This window comes from Budorcas taxicolor, chromosome 10 (genome assembly GCF_023091745.1).
Source record: "Budorcas taxicolor isolate Tak-1 chromosome 10, Takin1.1, whole genome shotgun sequence".
NCBI classification, from domain to species: Eukaryota; Metazoa; Chordata; class Mammalia; order Artiodactyla; family Bovidae; genus Budorcas; species Budorcas taxicolor.
Window position 1 is genome coordinate 13,565,262 of NC_068919.1, and position 16,717 is coordinate 13,581,978.

General features: G+C 44.4%; 2 protein-coding genes across 2 annotated transcripts in view; one reads left to right on the forward strand and one right to left on the reverse strand.

Annotated features, from left to right (window-relative positions):
* The window catches only part of ZWILCH (zwilch kinetochore protein), a 42,621-nt gene extending 41,549 nt beyond the window's left edge, over window positions 1–1,072 (forward strand). Inside the window, exon 19 of the mRNA XM_052646393.1 lies at window positions 638–1,072. The gene's annotated coding sequence lies outside the window, so the exon portion shown is untranslated. The remainder of the gene's footprint in view (window positions 1–637) is intronic.
* Window positions 803–16,417, reverse strand: LCTL (lactase like). Its single transcript, XM_052646394.1, has 13 exons — window positions 16,264–16,417; window positions 15,475–15,638; window positions 14,805–14,892; window positions 14,236–14,345; window positions 12,496–12,624; window positions 12,298–12,393; window positions 10,880–10,934; window positions 10,631–10,792; window positions 4,817–5,091; window positions 3,886–4,012; window positions 3,513–3,712; window positions 2,721–2,784; window positions 803–918 (listed from the first exon to the last, which is right to left on the reverse strand). Exons 1-13 carry the CDS (start codon window positions 16,415–16,417, stop codon window positions 803–805), a joined length of 1,740 nt encoding a protein of 579 aa, XP_052502354.1.
* Window positions 16,418–16,717: the final 300 nt, after the last annotated feature.

Genomic DNA, 16,717 nt, shown 5'->3' on the forward strand with positions numbered 1-16,717 from the left:
ATAAATGGATATTAATTTTAGCATTTTAACATAGTTAAGAATAAAATGGACTTTTAAAAAACTATCCAGTTACGGAGAAGATACATGAATTAAGTATATAGCATTTCTTTGAGGTATTTCAGTGAGTAAAGGATGCTCATTTAGCGTAAGAAAGTTTCTCTAGGAAAGTCCACATCCTCGTTTACTGAGTCCACACCTAGTGCTTCTGCACGATGGCCTGAAAGCGTTGTTACCTAAAGGATTGACTTTGTCATACATAGCGCAGTCCTAATGTGGTAATCATTTCTACATTAAAATAATATTTCCAGACAGATTATATTTTTTATTTTTATTTTTCATGTTTTTGAGTTTTTTTGGCCACAAGGCATGTGGGATCTTAGCTTCCCCCCAAGAGATCAAACTTGCACCCCCTGCAGTGGAAAGTGGAAGTGTTAACCACTGGACCACCAGGGAAGTCCCCAGGACAGATTTTAAAATGAGATAAATCATAAAACCGTTTGTGCAGTATGATCCCTTTCTGCAAAATAAAAATCACTGCATGATATACAGCAAAATACTAGCATTGACTTTGAGAAGGGTGAGATTACAGGTGATTTTTATTTCATTTACACTTAATTTTCTAATTCTTAAATCCTAGCTATAACTGCCCTCCCCCCCAAAAAAATGGACAGAGGTAATGGGAAGGTAATGATCACAAAACCTGAAAACAGAGATGTGCCTGAGCCTTTAAAGGAGAAAGAAGCTGAGGAAGATCCTGATGGTTCTCTCTGAAAGATGCAGCTGCAAAACAGGTGACCGCGTCTCAGCTCAGACTCCGCAGGAGAAGCATCAGGAGAACTGCAGCGATTAGTATACAGAGGGTGCAGACTGCCGGCACCACGATCTCCGTCACAATCTGCATGTAACTTAGCAAAGGCTCTGCAGCGGGGGGGGGAGAGACCAACACGGCAGATTAGAAGGCGAATGCAGCTTCATCCTGAAGAGCTTCAGCTGTCCGGAGAAACTTGGAACATGGCATCATCACACTTGCTAATTCTCATTTGCTATAAAAAAGAGAACGTAGTATATTAAATGTTGTGAAAAACTGTGTAAGGGCTTCGTGAGATACTTTAGAAAATATGGTAAAGAATGCTGACTTTTGGTTCTTCAGTCTTATAATAAAGTCTATATGTATGTTAATGCTTGTGCTTACTCGGAATATTAGCAGCCATATTCCTCAGCTTCTGTAATTCTCATTGGGGTGATTTTGATGATATTGGGTACGTTCAGGGTGGTATGGCCGTGGGCTCATTGGAGGGATTTAGGAGAAAAAAAAATTCCTTGAGAAATATTTGCAGCCTTTCAAAGGTGTGATGTGAGTTTGCGTGAACTCCGGGAGTTGGTGATGGACAGGGAGGCCTGGCGTGCTGCAATTCATGCGGTCACAAAGGGTCTGACACGACTGAGCGACTGAACTGAACTGAAAGGTGTGATTGTATATCTTAAGAGGTATAGGAATTTCTATATTGAAAATTTTTATGGTAATTCTTACCATAGCTAAATAATTTTAAGAGTTAAATGATAAACATTATTTCATGTGCATTAATATTGTAGTAGACATTTATGAAATGCCTGTTTTTAGGTTTTATGCCAGGTACCCTTGGTTACTGAGATAAATAAGGCACAGACCCTATTATGGAGCTCGTGGGCTCAGTAGTAAAATCAGCATCACGTTTCTTTATTATTTTAATTTAATGAAATATACATCTTTAATGTTGCTTGATTATTTAGATGAGGGGGGAGGGGACAGTGGTATATTGGCCTGTAAAAATAGCTGAGTTGGTAGGATTTGAGCTAGCATTTTCCACCTCTGATACCACATTAAAGATGAATTTGTTGTATGTGCATAGCAGTAAAAAAAAATTTGTTAAAACAGAAAGTGTATTTCTCTCGTTGCCCTGATATTTGGTGGTTTAGTTGCTAAGTCATCTCTGACTCTTGTTACCCCATGGATGGTAGCCTGCCAGGCTCCTCTGTCCATGGGATTGCCAGGCCATAGTACTGGAGTGGGTTGCCATTTCCTTCTCCAGGGGATCTTCCCGATCCAGGAATCAAACCCGGGTCTCCTTCATTGCAGGCAGGCAGACTGAGCTACAAAGGAAGCCCCTGATACATAAAGACAGACTACAGAGAAACAGATGACATGCGTTGGCATTTCTTGATGCATGTTTACTATCCTGCTTATGCTACATCTCTGACCCTTTTAGATCCTATTGCATTAGAAATGCCTTCTGTGAGAGCAAGGACCTTGTTTTGTTTATTGCTATATCCCTAGGGCTTAAAACACCCTTGAGCCAACAGTGACTTTAATAATTACTTGCTGAGTGAGTGAATATAATGTCTAGAGTGTCTGTGGATTTTTCTTCATTCCATTTGGTAGAATGGTTGAATTTCTGTCTCCTTCCAACAGCCCACTATAACAATAGTAGATTTATAAATTTATACTATCATTCAGAATCAAACTAGAGTAGATAAAATATTTCTTTTTCATGAAAAAAATATTTTAGAAAATATTTTAAATGCTGATAGAAATTTGACATTGCTACAAAGTAAAGGAAAAAAGTCCATTTCTCATCATGTGGTTTTGGAAGATTGACTTAAGATGTGTCCACATTTTGAGTTTTGGTAATACCACTACATATGTTAATTACATGGTTTAATTATCAAAGAATTAAACTCACCTGCAGCAAGCATCTGGTTGTTGATAGAGCAAATTTCCAAGGCTTTGAAGTACCAACTTTCCACCTAATAAAAACCCACTTGGTAAGTAAAGTTGTCTTAGACTATGTTTGCACTGTTTGAAATCATTTTTGGAAGAGTGGGGGGTAAAAATTTTTCCAAGAATCTGCTTATAGTTTAAATCAGTTAATATTTATTGAATGCCTGTGCATCATTGTGAGGGAGCTAAAGAGCAGTTTTTATTCTTATAATCTAGCTATCTTTTTCTAATAATGCATTACTGTCTTTTCTACTAATGCAAAAATAGTGAATACCTGATAACCATCAGTCACTGCTTCTATTTTTAGTCCAACTAGGCTCACCCTAAAAGAATGTTGATGAACAAGTGAGATTTTTTCAAAAGAAGACACTCTAAATTACAACTTACATTCCCTGCCATTGGGTGCAACAGCATAGAGAATAGAGAGCTGATAGAAAAATGTGTAGGTTTTAGAAAATGGGAGGTTTTACAGAATATTTTTTACTATTTTAATCTCATTTTGGAAACAGTGCACTTGTATTGCTGTGCCATTTGGTGGGGAAAGAAAGGAAAAATTTTAATAACCCTAGTCTGCTCTTAATGCTCTGTGTGCTAGGATTGCATTGTCCTTACCCCCATTCCAAGCAAATAAGCAAGGAGGGGGAAAAACACCGGGCTCTGTTCCCAGATACCCCTGTGAGGTGCTTGCTAAACTCTGTACTCCAGTTACCTAGTTCTAAAATCCAGAAAGAATAACATCGAGAATTATTCCTACCTCTCTCGTATTGGGAAACCCATTGGCAGTGATAATCCTCTTGTAATATTCAACTGAAGCTTTTGGATAGCGCGGCCTATTTTTCTTGTTGAAATCAATATAGTAGAATCCATATCTGTCTGAGTATCCTCTCTCCCATTCAAACTTATCCAACAGAGACCAGGAAGTATACCCTTTGACATTAGCACCATCTTTGATAGCTGCAAAGACATTTTATTCCATTTTGAATATGTTTTATTTTCTTTGAAAAACAGTATTGTGACGATAACCTTAAATATTTTCATTTATGAGATTTAGAAACAGTTTTAATCAGTTGTCACCAAATTTTTCCCAAATTGAATAAAAAGATATGTGAAGATAGTTTGTATCTTACCTTTTAGCATTTCGTTTGTGTATCCTTTAAGATATCGAATTCTCCACTCATCACACAATTGGGTACAGTGTAATTTTTGAGATGCTCCATTTTCTGTCACATATATGAGTGGATTGCCGTATTGAGTCTGAAAGGAATCATGGCAACACATATTGAAGCCTACCATGTTCTAATTGGGCATTCTAATTGGCATTTAGCAGCTGCCAGTTAGCATGTTTATTTAGAGATGAATGTAGGCAGAAGGCAAGTTCATATAGGAAAAAATTATATATATATGCATGTATATTTATTTTTGGCTGCACCATGAAGCAAATGGGATCTTAGTTCCCTGACCAGGAATTGAACCTGTGCCCCCTGCATCCCTGGACTGGAAGCATGGGGCCTTAGCCACTGAACCACCAGGGAAGTTGCAGAAGAATTCGTTTCTTGACAAGCCATCATTTTGGAGAAAATATACTTCAGGTCTTGTTTTTGTCCATATATTCCATTATAGGTGAGAAGAGCAGAAAAATAAGTATGAGATTTTTGAAATTTATTTATAAATGTATAATATCTGTATCACATATAATCATATATTGTTATATGATATGTATGCATATTACATGAATTTATATAAGATATAACAACCATGTATATGGTCTCTATATATGATTATTAGTAAACATTCATCTTTTTTTTGGCCATGCTGTGTACCATGTGGGATCTTAGTTCTCTGACCAAGGATTGAACCTGTGCCCACTGCAGTGGAAGGTGAGAATCTTAACCATTGGATCACCAAGAAAGTCCACATTAGTCTTTCTTTAAGGCCTGTATCTAGTAGCTTCTGAAGTGTAACTGGGTTTTTTAATTAACTTTAAAATGTAGGCACCTGAGCTTATGCTGTAAAAACATGAATTCAGGTAAAAGATGTCCTTCAGCTTAATGTAGTCACCTGAGCAAAGTTGAGAAGCCTCCGAAATCCCCATGGCACAGAATATAGCCATTTAGATCCCAGATCAGGCCAGTTTGGGTCAACCAGTTCTACTAAGTCACGATCATTCTGGTAGCTGGGCCCCTGGCCAGAAGGATAGTTCCTTTCCGTGATGTACCGAGTCGTAAAATGGCCTAAGCCCAAGAAGTCAGATGTGCCTTTAATGTAGCTCTTCTCCTGGAGTGAGAACACTGGCAACCTCGACATTTCCAGGCCTTGCTCTGCACTCTTTCTTCCTAATGAGAGAAAAAAGTAGAACTTAACCTTAAGTTTTATTTTCTCACAGTCATTCTGTTGTCAGGTACCACGTTGATACTGGTGTGTTGACATGAAAGCCAATATCCAGATCATGGGCTTTGGAATGCATCAGCATGGAAATTACCATCTTAGCCTTTCAAGCTGGAATTTCTTCATTGGAATGCTAGCCAAAAATTTTTCAGTTCATATTGCTTAAAAGAAATATTTCCACAGATTACTCAGTAATTGGTGTATGGGAAATTGTGCAGCTATCTGGAAAAAAAGTAGAACTAGGTTATTCCTTACATCAAAAATTGGTAATTTTGTCTGCCTCTTGGAAGGGAACTGGAGGCCAGTGGTACTCTGGCAAGTGGGGGAGAGACGGTCATGTTCAGGACTGTGGTGGTGTTAGCTGGTACCACCTCTGTGTTGGGCAGTGTCCTCACTCAAAATTGTAAAAGGTATGTCCTTTCACTGACCGATTCAAATCTACTTATCCTACACTACTCATGTAAAAGGATGTATGTACAAGGATCTTCATTAGCAAAAGATTGGAAGCAACCTGAAGGTCTGTCAGGAGAGACTGACTAGTAAGTGATGGGATGTGTTACATCAGTGCAGCCATTAGAATGAATGAGGTGGTGTTTCATATACCAGCATAGATGAGTGCCAAGATGGGCGCTCGAGTGAAACAGATGCAGAGCGTTATGAGTATATCCATATGTGCACATACCAAGCAGCAGTGTTTTTTGCTTATCAGCACAATCCATCTCTGAAAGTGTACTTCCTTCTGGGCAGGATAGGAACAGCGAGGTAGGGGAGGGAAGGAAGCTTAACCCAAATTTTTTAAAAATTTTCTACACTAACATTGATGTTTGCACCATCCTAAGTGTAGGTTCACCATTATGTTCAAAAAATGTTTTAGAGACACGTTCCATAGTTTGAGGCTTAAAGGAAAGACATAAATTAAGGTCAGAAATTTGCTGCCCCCAAAACATATAAATTGAGTGCTCAGTTTAAGACTTTATTCATAGAAAGCTTAGTAAATGGCCATCATCCTCCCTGTTATGACCCTCACCATCATCTATGTTTTTACATCATTCTGTTTTGTTCTGTTTTTTGGGAACTACAACTAGATGTTTAAAAGATATACTTTGAAACATGTCCTTGTATAAACTACTCAAAAAAAGTTTAAGTCAATGTATAAAGGAAAGTAACATTTTTATATGAGTTGGTAACTAAAAGTGCAGTCATAAAAATGTTTCCAAAGAGGTTACTGGTTTAGATTAAATGAGTGAAAAGATTGTATTATTAAATGCGTTTAAATATTAAACATTATTTTCAGTTATATTTAGGAACTTGAGAAAAACCATAGGAATTGTCACTGCCGTGTCTACTACAATAACCACTCACCACATGTGGCTGTTGAAATACAGCTGATGTTGACTGCATCTTCAACTCAGTCACACTGAAGGATGGAACTTTTCATTTTGTTTGATTGGAATTTAAATAGACACACCTGGCTACAGGCTCTCATATGGAACAGCACAGGTATAGGACATGCAGAACATTTCCATGATCACCGAAGGTCCTGTTGCACAGTACTGGTCTAGAATTACCTTTCTTCATGTATTTATTGTGAATGAATGCTTCAGAGATGCCTGGAAGTAATTTGCAAGTGAGATTTCAGGCAGAGTGCTTTCACTACTAAAGAAAATATTAACTGTTTTGTCAACTATAGTCAATGATGCTGGAGGAAGAAAAAGAGAAAACCACTTAGAAGATCCTTCTTTCCACATTGTATGAAGGAAAAATTGAGCCCTGTTCCTACTTGAATGATCAGAGTTGGAATTGGTGGGGTCTAGGTTTATTGACCTTAAGCCCAAGAACTTCTCTAGGATAAATAATCAGTTTGGTTCTTTAGTACAGTCCTGTGGTGCCTGCAGTGGCTTCTGAGGGTCCCGAGAGAGCAAACACAGCGTGTGAATGATGGGGTGTGTCTGTAGGAATGCTCCACGTGGGCACTGCCCCATATGCGGGCTTTTTCCTTACACATCTTCAGGAGTGATTTTCTCAAGATTTTGAGTGTATATGCACAGATGTGTCGCAGAACTGGTTGTTGTCAAAAGATTTTTAGAGATTATTTTCTCTAATCCCTTCACTTTTTTTAACTGTAAATTTTTTTTTTAATGTGTAACATAGGCACAATTATTTTAAGTCAATATATTTTAAAGGAATTCCACATGTTCTGGTTCTTTCCACTGGCAATCACCTTAGTTCCTCCAGTCATAATTTCCAAGATAATACAGCCCTTTCAAAAAGACTTGCTCAATCCACAGCTGTCATGTCAGTCAGCCCACAGTTCTTTTAGTGGGGCCTCTTTGATCTCCATTGGAATAGATACACACTTCACAATTCCCCACCTATAATCTTTGAGATCCAGTTTCCTCAAACAATTTATTTTAGGACCCTTGAAGTTAAAGATAGCAAGTACATTGCTATATATTCCTTAATCTTTTCTAATATTGAAAAGTCTTGTTATATCCAATTTTTACTCATCAGCCTAGCAAAAAATGTTACCACTCTCACTCACCACTTCAATCGAATAACAACAATGGAAGCAAAACTTGCATTCTCAATGTGGCCACAGTAACAATTTATGGACACTAATCCCTTCATTTTTAGATGATAAAGACTGAGACAGGAAGAGGTGAAGCACCTTGCCCAGAATCACTCACTGGTTAGTGACCAAGTTGGAATTAGAACTTGCTGCCAACTCTTCTAGAGAAGTCTAATAAATGGTCTGATAAATTTCCCCTTTAGAAGGGGAAATTTTTGATACGTTGATGCAAACATTCTTAGTCAAACATTAAAATAATGTTGATGCGTGAGATTTTAATCTATTTCACTGTCATCGTTGCCTTTTTCTAGGGAGGCTGAAACCAAACCACAGTTACATGTTTTAGATTGGCCGGATGCTGCTGACTGCCTACCCGGTAGTCCCATGCTGGTCTACTTCCGTGTTCTCCTCACCCTCTTCCCGAGGGCTACATCCTCTCTGTAAGTCTTAGTCCCCCATCCCCCCACCCACAGCCTCTGAGGCTCTAGTCCTGGTGGTTGAGGGTGCCTTGGGGCTAATGACAATTCTGTCCCCTGAGGCACAAAGGGGGCAAAGAACTGTACAAAACAGATCTTCATGACCCAGATAATCACTGTGTGATCACTCACCTAGACCCAGACATCCTGGAATGTGAAGTCAAGTGGGCCTTAGGAAGCATCACTACAAATAACGCTAGTGGAGGTGATGGAATTTCAGTTGAGCTATTTCAAATCCCAAAAGATGCTGTGAAAGTGCTGCACTCACTATGCCAGTAAATTTGGAAGACTCAGCAGTGGCCACAGGACTGGAAAAGGTCAGTTTTCATTCCAATCCCAAAGAAAGGCAACACCAAAGAATGCTCAAACTACCGCACAATTGCATTCATCTCACACGCTAGTAAAGTAATGCTCAAAATTCTCCAAGCCAGGCTTCAGGAATATGTGAACCGTGAACTTCCAGATGTTCAAGCTGGTTTTAGAAAAGACAGAGGAACCAGAGATCAAATTGCCAACATCAGCTGGGTCATCAAAAAAGCAAGAGAGTTGCAGAAAAAAACATAACTGCTTTATTGACTATGCCAAAGCCTTTGACTGTGTGGATCACAATAAACTGTGGAAAATTCTGAAAGAGATGGGAATACCAGACCACCTGACCTGCCTCTTGAGAAACCTTTATGTAGGTCAGGAAGCAGCAGTTAGAACTGGACAAACTGTTTCCAAATTGGGAAAGGAGTACGTCAAGGCTGTATATTGTCATCCTGCTATTTAACATATACGCAGAGTGCATCATGAGAAACGCTGGGCTGGACGAGGCACAAGCTGGAATCAAGATTGCTGGGAGAAATATCAATAACCTCAGATATGCGGATGACACCACCCTTATGGCAGAAAGTGAAGAGGAACTAAAGAGCCTCTTGATGAAAGTGAAAGAGGAGAGTGAAAAAGTTGGCTTAAAGCTCAACATTCAGATAATGAAGATCATGGCATCTGGTCTCATCACTTCATGGGAAACAGATGGGGAAACAGTGGAAACAGTGGCAGACTATTTTTTTGGGCTCCAAAATCACTGCAGATGCTGACTGCGGCCATGAAATTAAAAGATGCTTACTCCTTGGAAGAAAAGTTATGACCAAACTATATAGCATATTAAAAAGTAGAGACATTACTTTGCCAACAAAGGTCCATCTGGTCAAGGCTATGGTTTTTCCAATAGTCATGTATGTATATGAGAGTTGAACTATTAAGAAACCTGAGTACTGAAGAATTGATGCTTTGGAACTGTGGTCTAGGAGAAGACTCTTGAGAGTCCCTTGGATTGCAAGGAGATCCAACCAGTCCATCCTAAAGGAAATCAGTCCTGAATATTCATTGGAAGGACTGATGTTGAAGCTGAAATTCCAATACTTTGACATCAGTTCTGATGCAAAGAACTGACTCATTTGAAAAGACCCTGATGCTGGGAAAGATTGAAAGCAGGAGGAAAAGGGGACGACAGAGGATGGCATCACTGACTCGACGGACATGAGTCTGAATGGACTCCGGGAGTGGTGATGGACAGGAAGGCTTGGCGTGCTGCAGTCAATGGGGTTGCAAAGAGTCAGACACGATTGAGTGACTGAACTGAACTGAACTGAGGCTCAAAGGGATGTCAGCTGGAAGTAGAAGCTGTTTCTTAGGAAGATTTTCCTTGTTCTTAAAAACAGATGATAGTGCTCTTCCTTTTTTTTCTGCTTCAGAGTGTTGCTATACAAAGATGTGATGCCTGGAGCTCCTGTAGCCATCTTGCGGCCTTGGAAAGTAGATAATGAGTTAGCTAAAAGTACCAGAGTGGAAAGATGAATCTGGGTTCCCAAAGACATCCCTGAGGGCTGAGTTAACTACTTGTGGATCACCCTTTTCTGGATTTCAGGTAAGATGATAAATCCTCTACTTTTCAATCCATTTTATTTGCAGTTTTCTATGAAGTAGCAGTTAAAAACATTGGAATTATAGAATTGTCTTTATTCTCTCCTCTGACGCTGTGGACACCAGAACTTGGAAAGTACTCCTCAAGGGACAAAAAGAACCAGCAATAGGACTGAGCCCACCCAAGGCCGTGTCTTTGACTCCTCACCCCTACTTCACTGCATCTGGGTGGAGTGGAGTAGGGAGGAGGAGACAGGACAACGGAGCACAGAAGAGAGCCGCTTCGAGAATTGCTAGCTGCTTTTCCCCTGGATTCTGATATTCTCATTTTCCAGGTCAGAAACTTGTTTGGATGTCCCTCACCCTTCCAGTTCAAATAACCAGTTCTCAATCTTTTGGTGGCTGGGTTATCCCTTGAGTGCTTCACCCAAACCAGCCCCATGTGTTCTTCTCTCCCCCTGACTTTCCATCCTTTCACTCGAGCTCCATACTGTTGCTGTGCTATCTGGAGTCTGAAAAGGTGACATGGCTCACCGATATGGTCCTTCATGACTTGGGGGTAGTCTCCGGCGTAAATGGGGTTGGCAAACCAGCCCAGGCAGAACTGTAGGTATCTCTCGGCAGCTTCTATGTCCTTGGGGTTACTGAGGTCCACAGGTTCCCCCCAGTCGCAGTTTAATGAAATCCCCACCAGACCTTAAAAGAAAGAGAAGGGGGTGGCAGGCAGAATGACGCCACTCCCCGGGTCACTCTGTTCTCGGTGCTCTTGGTGGCAGGACTCACCTTGCTGCTGGCTGCGCCACGTGTCATTGTAGGCGTGCCAGACCTGGGCGTGGGCCTGAAAGAGAAAGGAGTCCATCGGAGGTGCCCACCTTATCCATTTCTCTCCTCCCTTTCAACCCAAGGTGGGCCTTCTCTACTTTCTAACTCTGGAGATCATTTTAAGTTTTATCCTTTTCATGAGCCCAGCAGTGATTAGCCCAATCCATAGTCTCCCTTCCTCTGCCTTGCATTTCCTCTGTACTACGGAAGAAACTTGGTCTGAATCTGGCATGAACACATAAGCCACCACTTCGTGTTATTCATTGTTCCTAAGATTTTTGCTAACGTGTCTGTTTTGTTCCTGGTTGTCCTGTGCTGTCACTAGGCATTGCTTTCAGCATACGTACTCAGGAAATTAGCAAAACACCAAGCATCTGAAACAGTCTTGAGAAATAGAATGCAAAATGTGCCAAGCTGCCTTCTCTCCACATTCCCCCCCAGGGACCCGCTGATGTCTTCAGAGCTCTGCCCTTTAAATATTCACAGTTAAAGAAATCCTAAGCTAAATAGGGAAAGAATGAGAAAGTTCTCTTGCTGACATGAATTTGAGGGTCCGGTATGTCCCCAGTGGTCCCCTGCCTGCCCACTTGATCAGAGTGTCCACCTTCTGTTGAGAGACCATCGGGGGCCACCCCCTCATGCCTTGCATCCGTCACCTGGACCCTCATATATGTCCTGGAATGGGGCCCATTCCCTTCCCCGCTTCTCAGGCCTTTCTGGCGGTTTCACCATCAGCATCTCCCCCGTGTCCTGCTCAGCTTCCGCCCTAACTGAGCCTGGCTGCCCCTGCAGACCACTGCAGTCCCTGCAGCCCTTGCCAGCAGATGCCATTGTTCTCCCCTCACACCCCACATACCTTAGGAGAGTGTCTGCCTTGCTCTTTGTTGTTGCTTCCAAATGATTTCTCCTTCCTCCTCCAAAAACTCCAGATCCTTTGAAGTCCGTGCTATCAGACAAGCACTCCTAACCCCTTCCTACTGCCGTCCTTCTCCAACCTCCTCTTACTTCTGCTCATGCATGGAAGATTTTCTCCCCTAGCTCACTGTCATCCCCCTTTCCTCCTGTCACCATTCCCCACAAGGCAGTCTAGACCTATAGGTGACAAGTTTTCACACTCATGTGCTCCAGCCCCTTGACCAGATTGCCAGCTCTAGGGAGCCGTCCTGGCATCTGGGCCACAGTGTCCAGCAGAGCACTGGATGGGACCCTCCCTCATGGATGCTCATAGATGGAAGGGAAGGGAATGGTGCACAGCTGCGAAGGCGCGAGGCGGCAGAGGACTGGGCTCAGACTCGGGCCCCTGGGGCAGGCTTAGCTGTCACTGGCGCTCACCGCTCCACTTTGACCCTGGCCTTCACTCCCAGAAGGACCCACCTCACCTTAATGACATGATGTGCCGCCTTGTACAGGCCCGTGCCCTGGAGCTTCAGGCCAGGTGCGTGGTGGCCCGTCTCGTAGCCCTCTTCTGCCATTGTCTGCAGGGATGGCAAGTGAGAACCACAGGACATGTTAGAAGTGACAGGGTGCACTCTTGGCTGGAAAGTGGGTTTTCCCACCTGGAGCAGGGGTCTGCTTACCCGAGGATCACTGAAAGTAACCCAGTGTTTCACACGGTCCCCAAAAGCCTCAAAGCACAGGTTGGCATAATCACTGAAGTAGTTGGCCATGCTCACGTTCTGCCACCCGCCGTACTTGGCCTGGAGCAGCTGCAAACAGAGGGGTGGAGAGAGAAGCAATTCCCCAGGGGTCCATCTCCAGAAAAGACTTTTGGGGTCAATGGGCCAAGTTTGTGGAAGAAACTTGGCTGATTGGAGCTACAGAGGATGTTTAGAGGAAAGGGGAGCAAAGATGCAGGGTCTCAGGCATTAAAACTTGAGGATTTAAGGGGGTGGAATGGGTCAGGCGGGAGGGGTGTCCAAGAGGGAGGGAACATATGTGTATATATATAGCTGATTCACTTCATTTACAGCAGAAACGTACACAATATCACAACTTTGTAAAGCGCCTACACCCCAATAAAGGGAGAGAGAAAAGACGGGAAGATAGTTGGAGTGTTTAACTGTAGAGAAATATGGAGACATATTATACCTTATACAAACAAGAGGAAGGAGCAGAGAAAGTCTGAGATTCTCACGCTTAAAAAGAACTGCATAGAATGAGTATTTAAGAAAGACTGCCAGAGGAAAGAGATCTGATGATGAGAAAAGAATCTTGATTATAAGAAGAAATAAGACACAATGCTGGGAGTGGGAACTCTGGTTACAATTTTGAGGGCCATGCAGGTCTCAGAAACCTCCCAGAGGCCTCTGTCACGAGAGCAGTCCTGCTTCCTTCAGGGGAGGGCTCTCTCCCACCCAAGGGCATCTGCTTATCATGCAAGGTTTCCCCAAGACTCATCGCTCCGTCAGGATTGCCTACTGAGCTCGTCTTGGAGGGCTTGGGGGAACGCTAGAGGAGCAGTGACAGTGGTTAACCAGGGAAGAAGCTGGAAGGTGGTTTCCAGTTCACCTCCCCAAAGCCTGCCCTACAATCCCAGCCCCAGCCCAGAGGCCTTCCTCCCACCTCACGCCCAACCCTCCAAAGCGTCCATGGAACTCCACCTTCTCCCTCACACCTCCCTGAAGCCAATGTCTTGCCCTCTGACCTCCCACCGCCGTGTGCCGCAGGGAGGTACAGAAACGGCTCCTGTGCCAGCTGGGCTCTGAGGAGCCTTGTTGAACAAACGAGAAAACTTCTTGAATAGTGATGTCCAACAGTGAGGTTCTTACAGAGATCACTTGGGAGGGTGGGGTGCTCATCTTTTGTAAAATTTTTTATTAGTTTATATATATATTTTTGGCATGTGGGATCTTAATTCCCCGACCAGGGACCATACCTGTGCCTCCAGCATTGGGAGCACCAAGTCTTAACCACTGGACCTCCAGTAAAGTCCCAAGGGTGCTCATATACGAGCACAAACAGTGCTAATTCTAACAAACTAGGGAAAGAAAGGCTAAACAAACATGTTAATTCCATTAACTCTTACTCAAAAGAGACTTCTTTCTTTGTGAGTTTGAGTTGTTTCTTCTAGGTTAAATATTTCGGGAAACATCAGAATCTGCCCTTATCACTTATTACAAACATCAGGTAAATCAGTGTGACCTCCCTGCTGTGGGTAAGTAGAGAGATTTCTTCTCCACTTCCTGCCATCTTCCTATCCTGAGCCAGAGCCCAGACTCCAGGCTTTGCCCCCACCTTGGCCATCCCAAGTGCCCAGAGCAGGCTCCCTCCTGCTGAGCTGAGCTTCCCCTTGGGCCTCTGAACCTGCACAGCCTCACCTGTGGGAGATCCCAGTGGTGCAAGGTCACGATGGGGGTTATGTTGCTCTTCAGAAGGGCATCGATGAAGTCACTGTAGAATTGGATTCCCTTTCTGTTCACCCCGTCAGCTGAGGGGGACATAAAAGGGGATTTGATGAGAAAGGATGCTGGCTTTCTGCAGTGCACTATCCGGGACCCTGGAGCTTTCTGCAGGCCTGAAGGCACACTCAGTCCACCAGCACTTGGGTCTCAGATGGTGGAAGAGCTACTCCTGCGAGTCAAGCCAGGGGTCCCCAACCTTGAGGATCTGATGCCTAATGATCTGAGATGGAGCTGATGTAATAAAAATAGAAAGCGCACAGTAAATGTAATGTGCTTGCATCATCCCAAAACCATCCCCCAAAACCATCTGTGGAAAATTTTTCTTCCACAAAACCAGTCCCTGGTGACAAAAAGGTTGGGGACTTCTGAGCCCAGCTACCTTTGCTTGTGGGCTGTTCTCCCCACCCGGACATGTGGTGTCCCCACCAAGCCAACATGACCAAAAGAGGCCGCTCTGGGGCAGGGAGAGGGTGGCCTTAGCTCACCTCGGATGCCCGTGGGCAGGAGCCGGGGCCAGGAGAGGGAGAAGCGGTAGTGGCTGACATGCAGCTCCCTCAGCAGAGCGACATCCTCCTGTGCAGACAGGGGTGGGTGCGGACTGGGTCAGCCGGGCCCTGCCAGGGTGCCTCCTGGCCACGCTCTGCATCTACACAGCAGGGGTGATGCCACCTCCCCCTGCCTCCTCCCGGGGCTATGCCAGGAGTAGAGTAAAAGGCAGGATATGGGGGTGCTCTGAGAAATCCACAAGGGTTCTGGACCCCCAATCCAAAGAGGAAAGTGGGTGCTGGGCAGAGAGAGAGGATGAGCTGGTCCCACTGTCTCCATGGGGCTGACTCCCATACAGGGGCCACAATGGCCTGTAGGCCCCAGGGCCAAGGCCTCAGCCCTTCAGCTGCCCATCCCTTGGACTAAGGCCCTGGCTCAGGTGGAGCTGCTTTATTTTCCTTCTACATCCCACATACCTTCCCCATATCCTGGCACCCCCTCCCCAAGCCCCAGTCACCACCAGCCCCTCCCTGCCCAGCTGCATCAGGGTTGAGGGTGTTCAGTGGAGCACCTGGTTGACATCGTCAAGTGGGCTCCCCCAGCATGTCACCTCCCAGCTCTTGCTAGGTGGTGCTCAGTCACACACGCGCACGCACACCCATCACTCACTTGGACCTTGTAGTAGCTGTTGCAGGCCACATCTGCTGTCTCGTCCCCGAGCACGTTCCCCTTCCCGCTGTGCGTGAAGGTGTCCCAGATGCTGGGCCCTTTCCCATGCTGGTCCCAGGCGCCCTCAGTCTGGAAGGCGGAACTGCCCACACCCCAGGAGAAGCCTGCAGGGGGAGACCCCAAGCTGGGCCCTGAGCCCTCTCCCACTCCCCATCCGGGACTGGGATCCTGGGCTGTGCTTCCAGGACCACAGGACAAGCCCCTCCCTGGCAGCCTGCCCTATCTGCCTAGGGGTAGGGGTGGGAGCTTGTGTGGCAGGGGGAGGGGAGAGACATAATGCATTTAAAGCATTTTCTGCACGATTTTAGCTCTGATTGGCATTTACTATCTATATAGTAGCTTTAAAAACATATGTTAGGCCCTGTAAACACTATATAAAAAACAGATAACTAATGAGAAACTTCAGTATAGCGCAAGGAGCTCTACTCAGTGCTCTGTGGTGACCTGAACGGGAAGGAAATCCAAAAAAGAAGGGGTATATGTATACATACAACGAATTCATTTTGCCATACAGCAGAAACTAACATCAGACTGAAAAGCAACTACATGCCAATAAAAATTTTTAAAAATCTGTTAGGAACTTTTATTTCAGAACAACTACATGGAGTTATTTTCACCATGCTACCCGTAAGGAAGCTGAAACACCGAAACTCCTTGACAGGTCAGCCAGTGTGGGCAAGCCGACAGACAGATGGACAGACGGACAGAGCAACTGGAGAGTGGACATACCAAGTGGGAAGTTTCCATAGTAGAAGGAGGCCTCTTCTGGGGATTCCTTCCTGGTGGCCCCCAGCCTGGACACCAGCAGTAGCACCCAGCAAAGAGTAACAACCTGCACTGGCTTCATGGCACCCGGCCCTCGCCCATACCTGAGAAAGCACATCTGACAGGTGTCAGCCCGAGCAGCCAGGATTCGGGGCAGGGGGTGCAGATCCTGGCTTGAGGGCAAAGACAAGAGAGGAGGAGCTGGGACTAGGTGGGGGCACTTTATCTAATGAAGCATTGGCTCTTTCGGGGGAGGTTCTCCATGGTTTTGCTGGGACACACCAGCACAGGCTGAGCCTGGGCTCCAGATACAATCCTCAAGTTAGATACTCAGGAGAATAAAGACTGTGCTTGGGAAGCTCTGGGTCTGATGGGCAAGGCTTCAAACCACCCCGTGTCCCTGCCCGATGAGGGAGAC

Bases quoted from the DNA above. Each gene is read 5' to 3' on its own strand.
- LCTL (XM_052646394.1), bottom strand. From the start codon at position 16,417: ATGTGCTTTCTCAGGTATGGGCGAGGGCCGGGTGCCATGAAGCCAGTG. The intron at 14,346-14,804 runs GTGAGCTAAGGC...TGTCCCCCTCAG, and splicing joins CCTGCCCACGGGCATCCGAG to CTGACGGGGTGAACAGAAAG. The intron at 12,394-12,495 runs GTAAGCAGACCC...CCATCCCTGCAG, and splicing joins TTACTTTCAGTGATCCTCGG to ACAATGGCAGAAGAGGGCTA.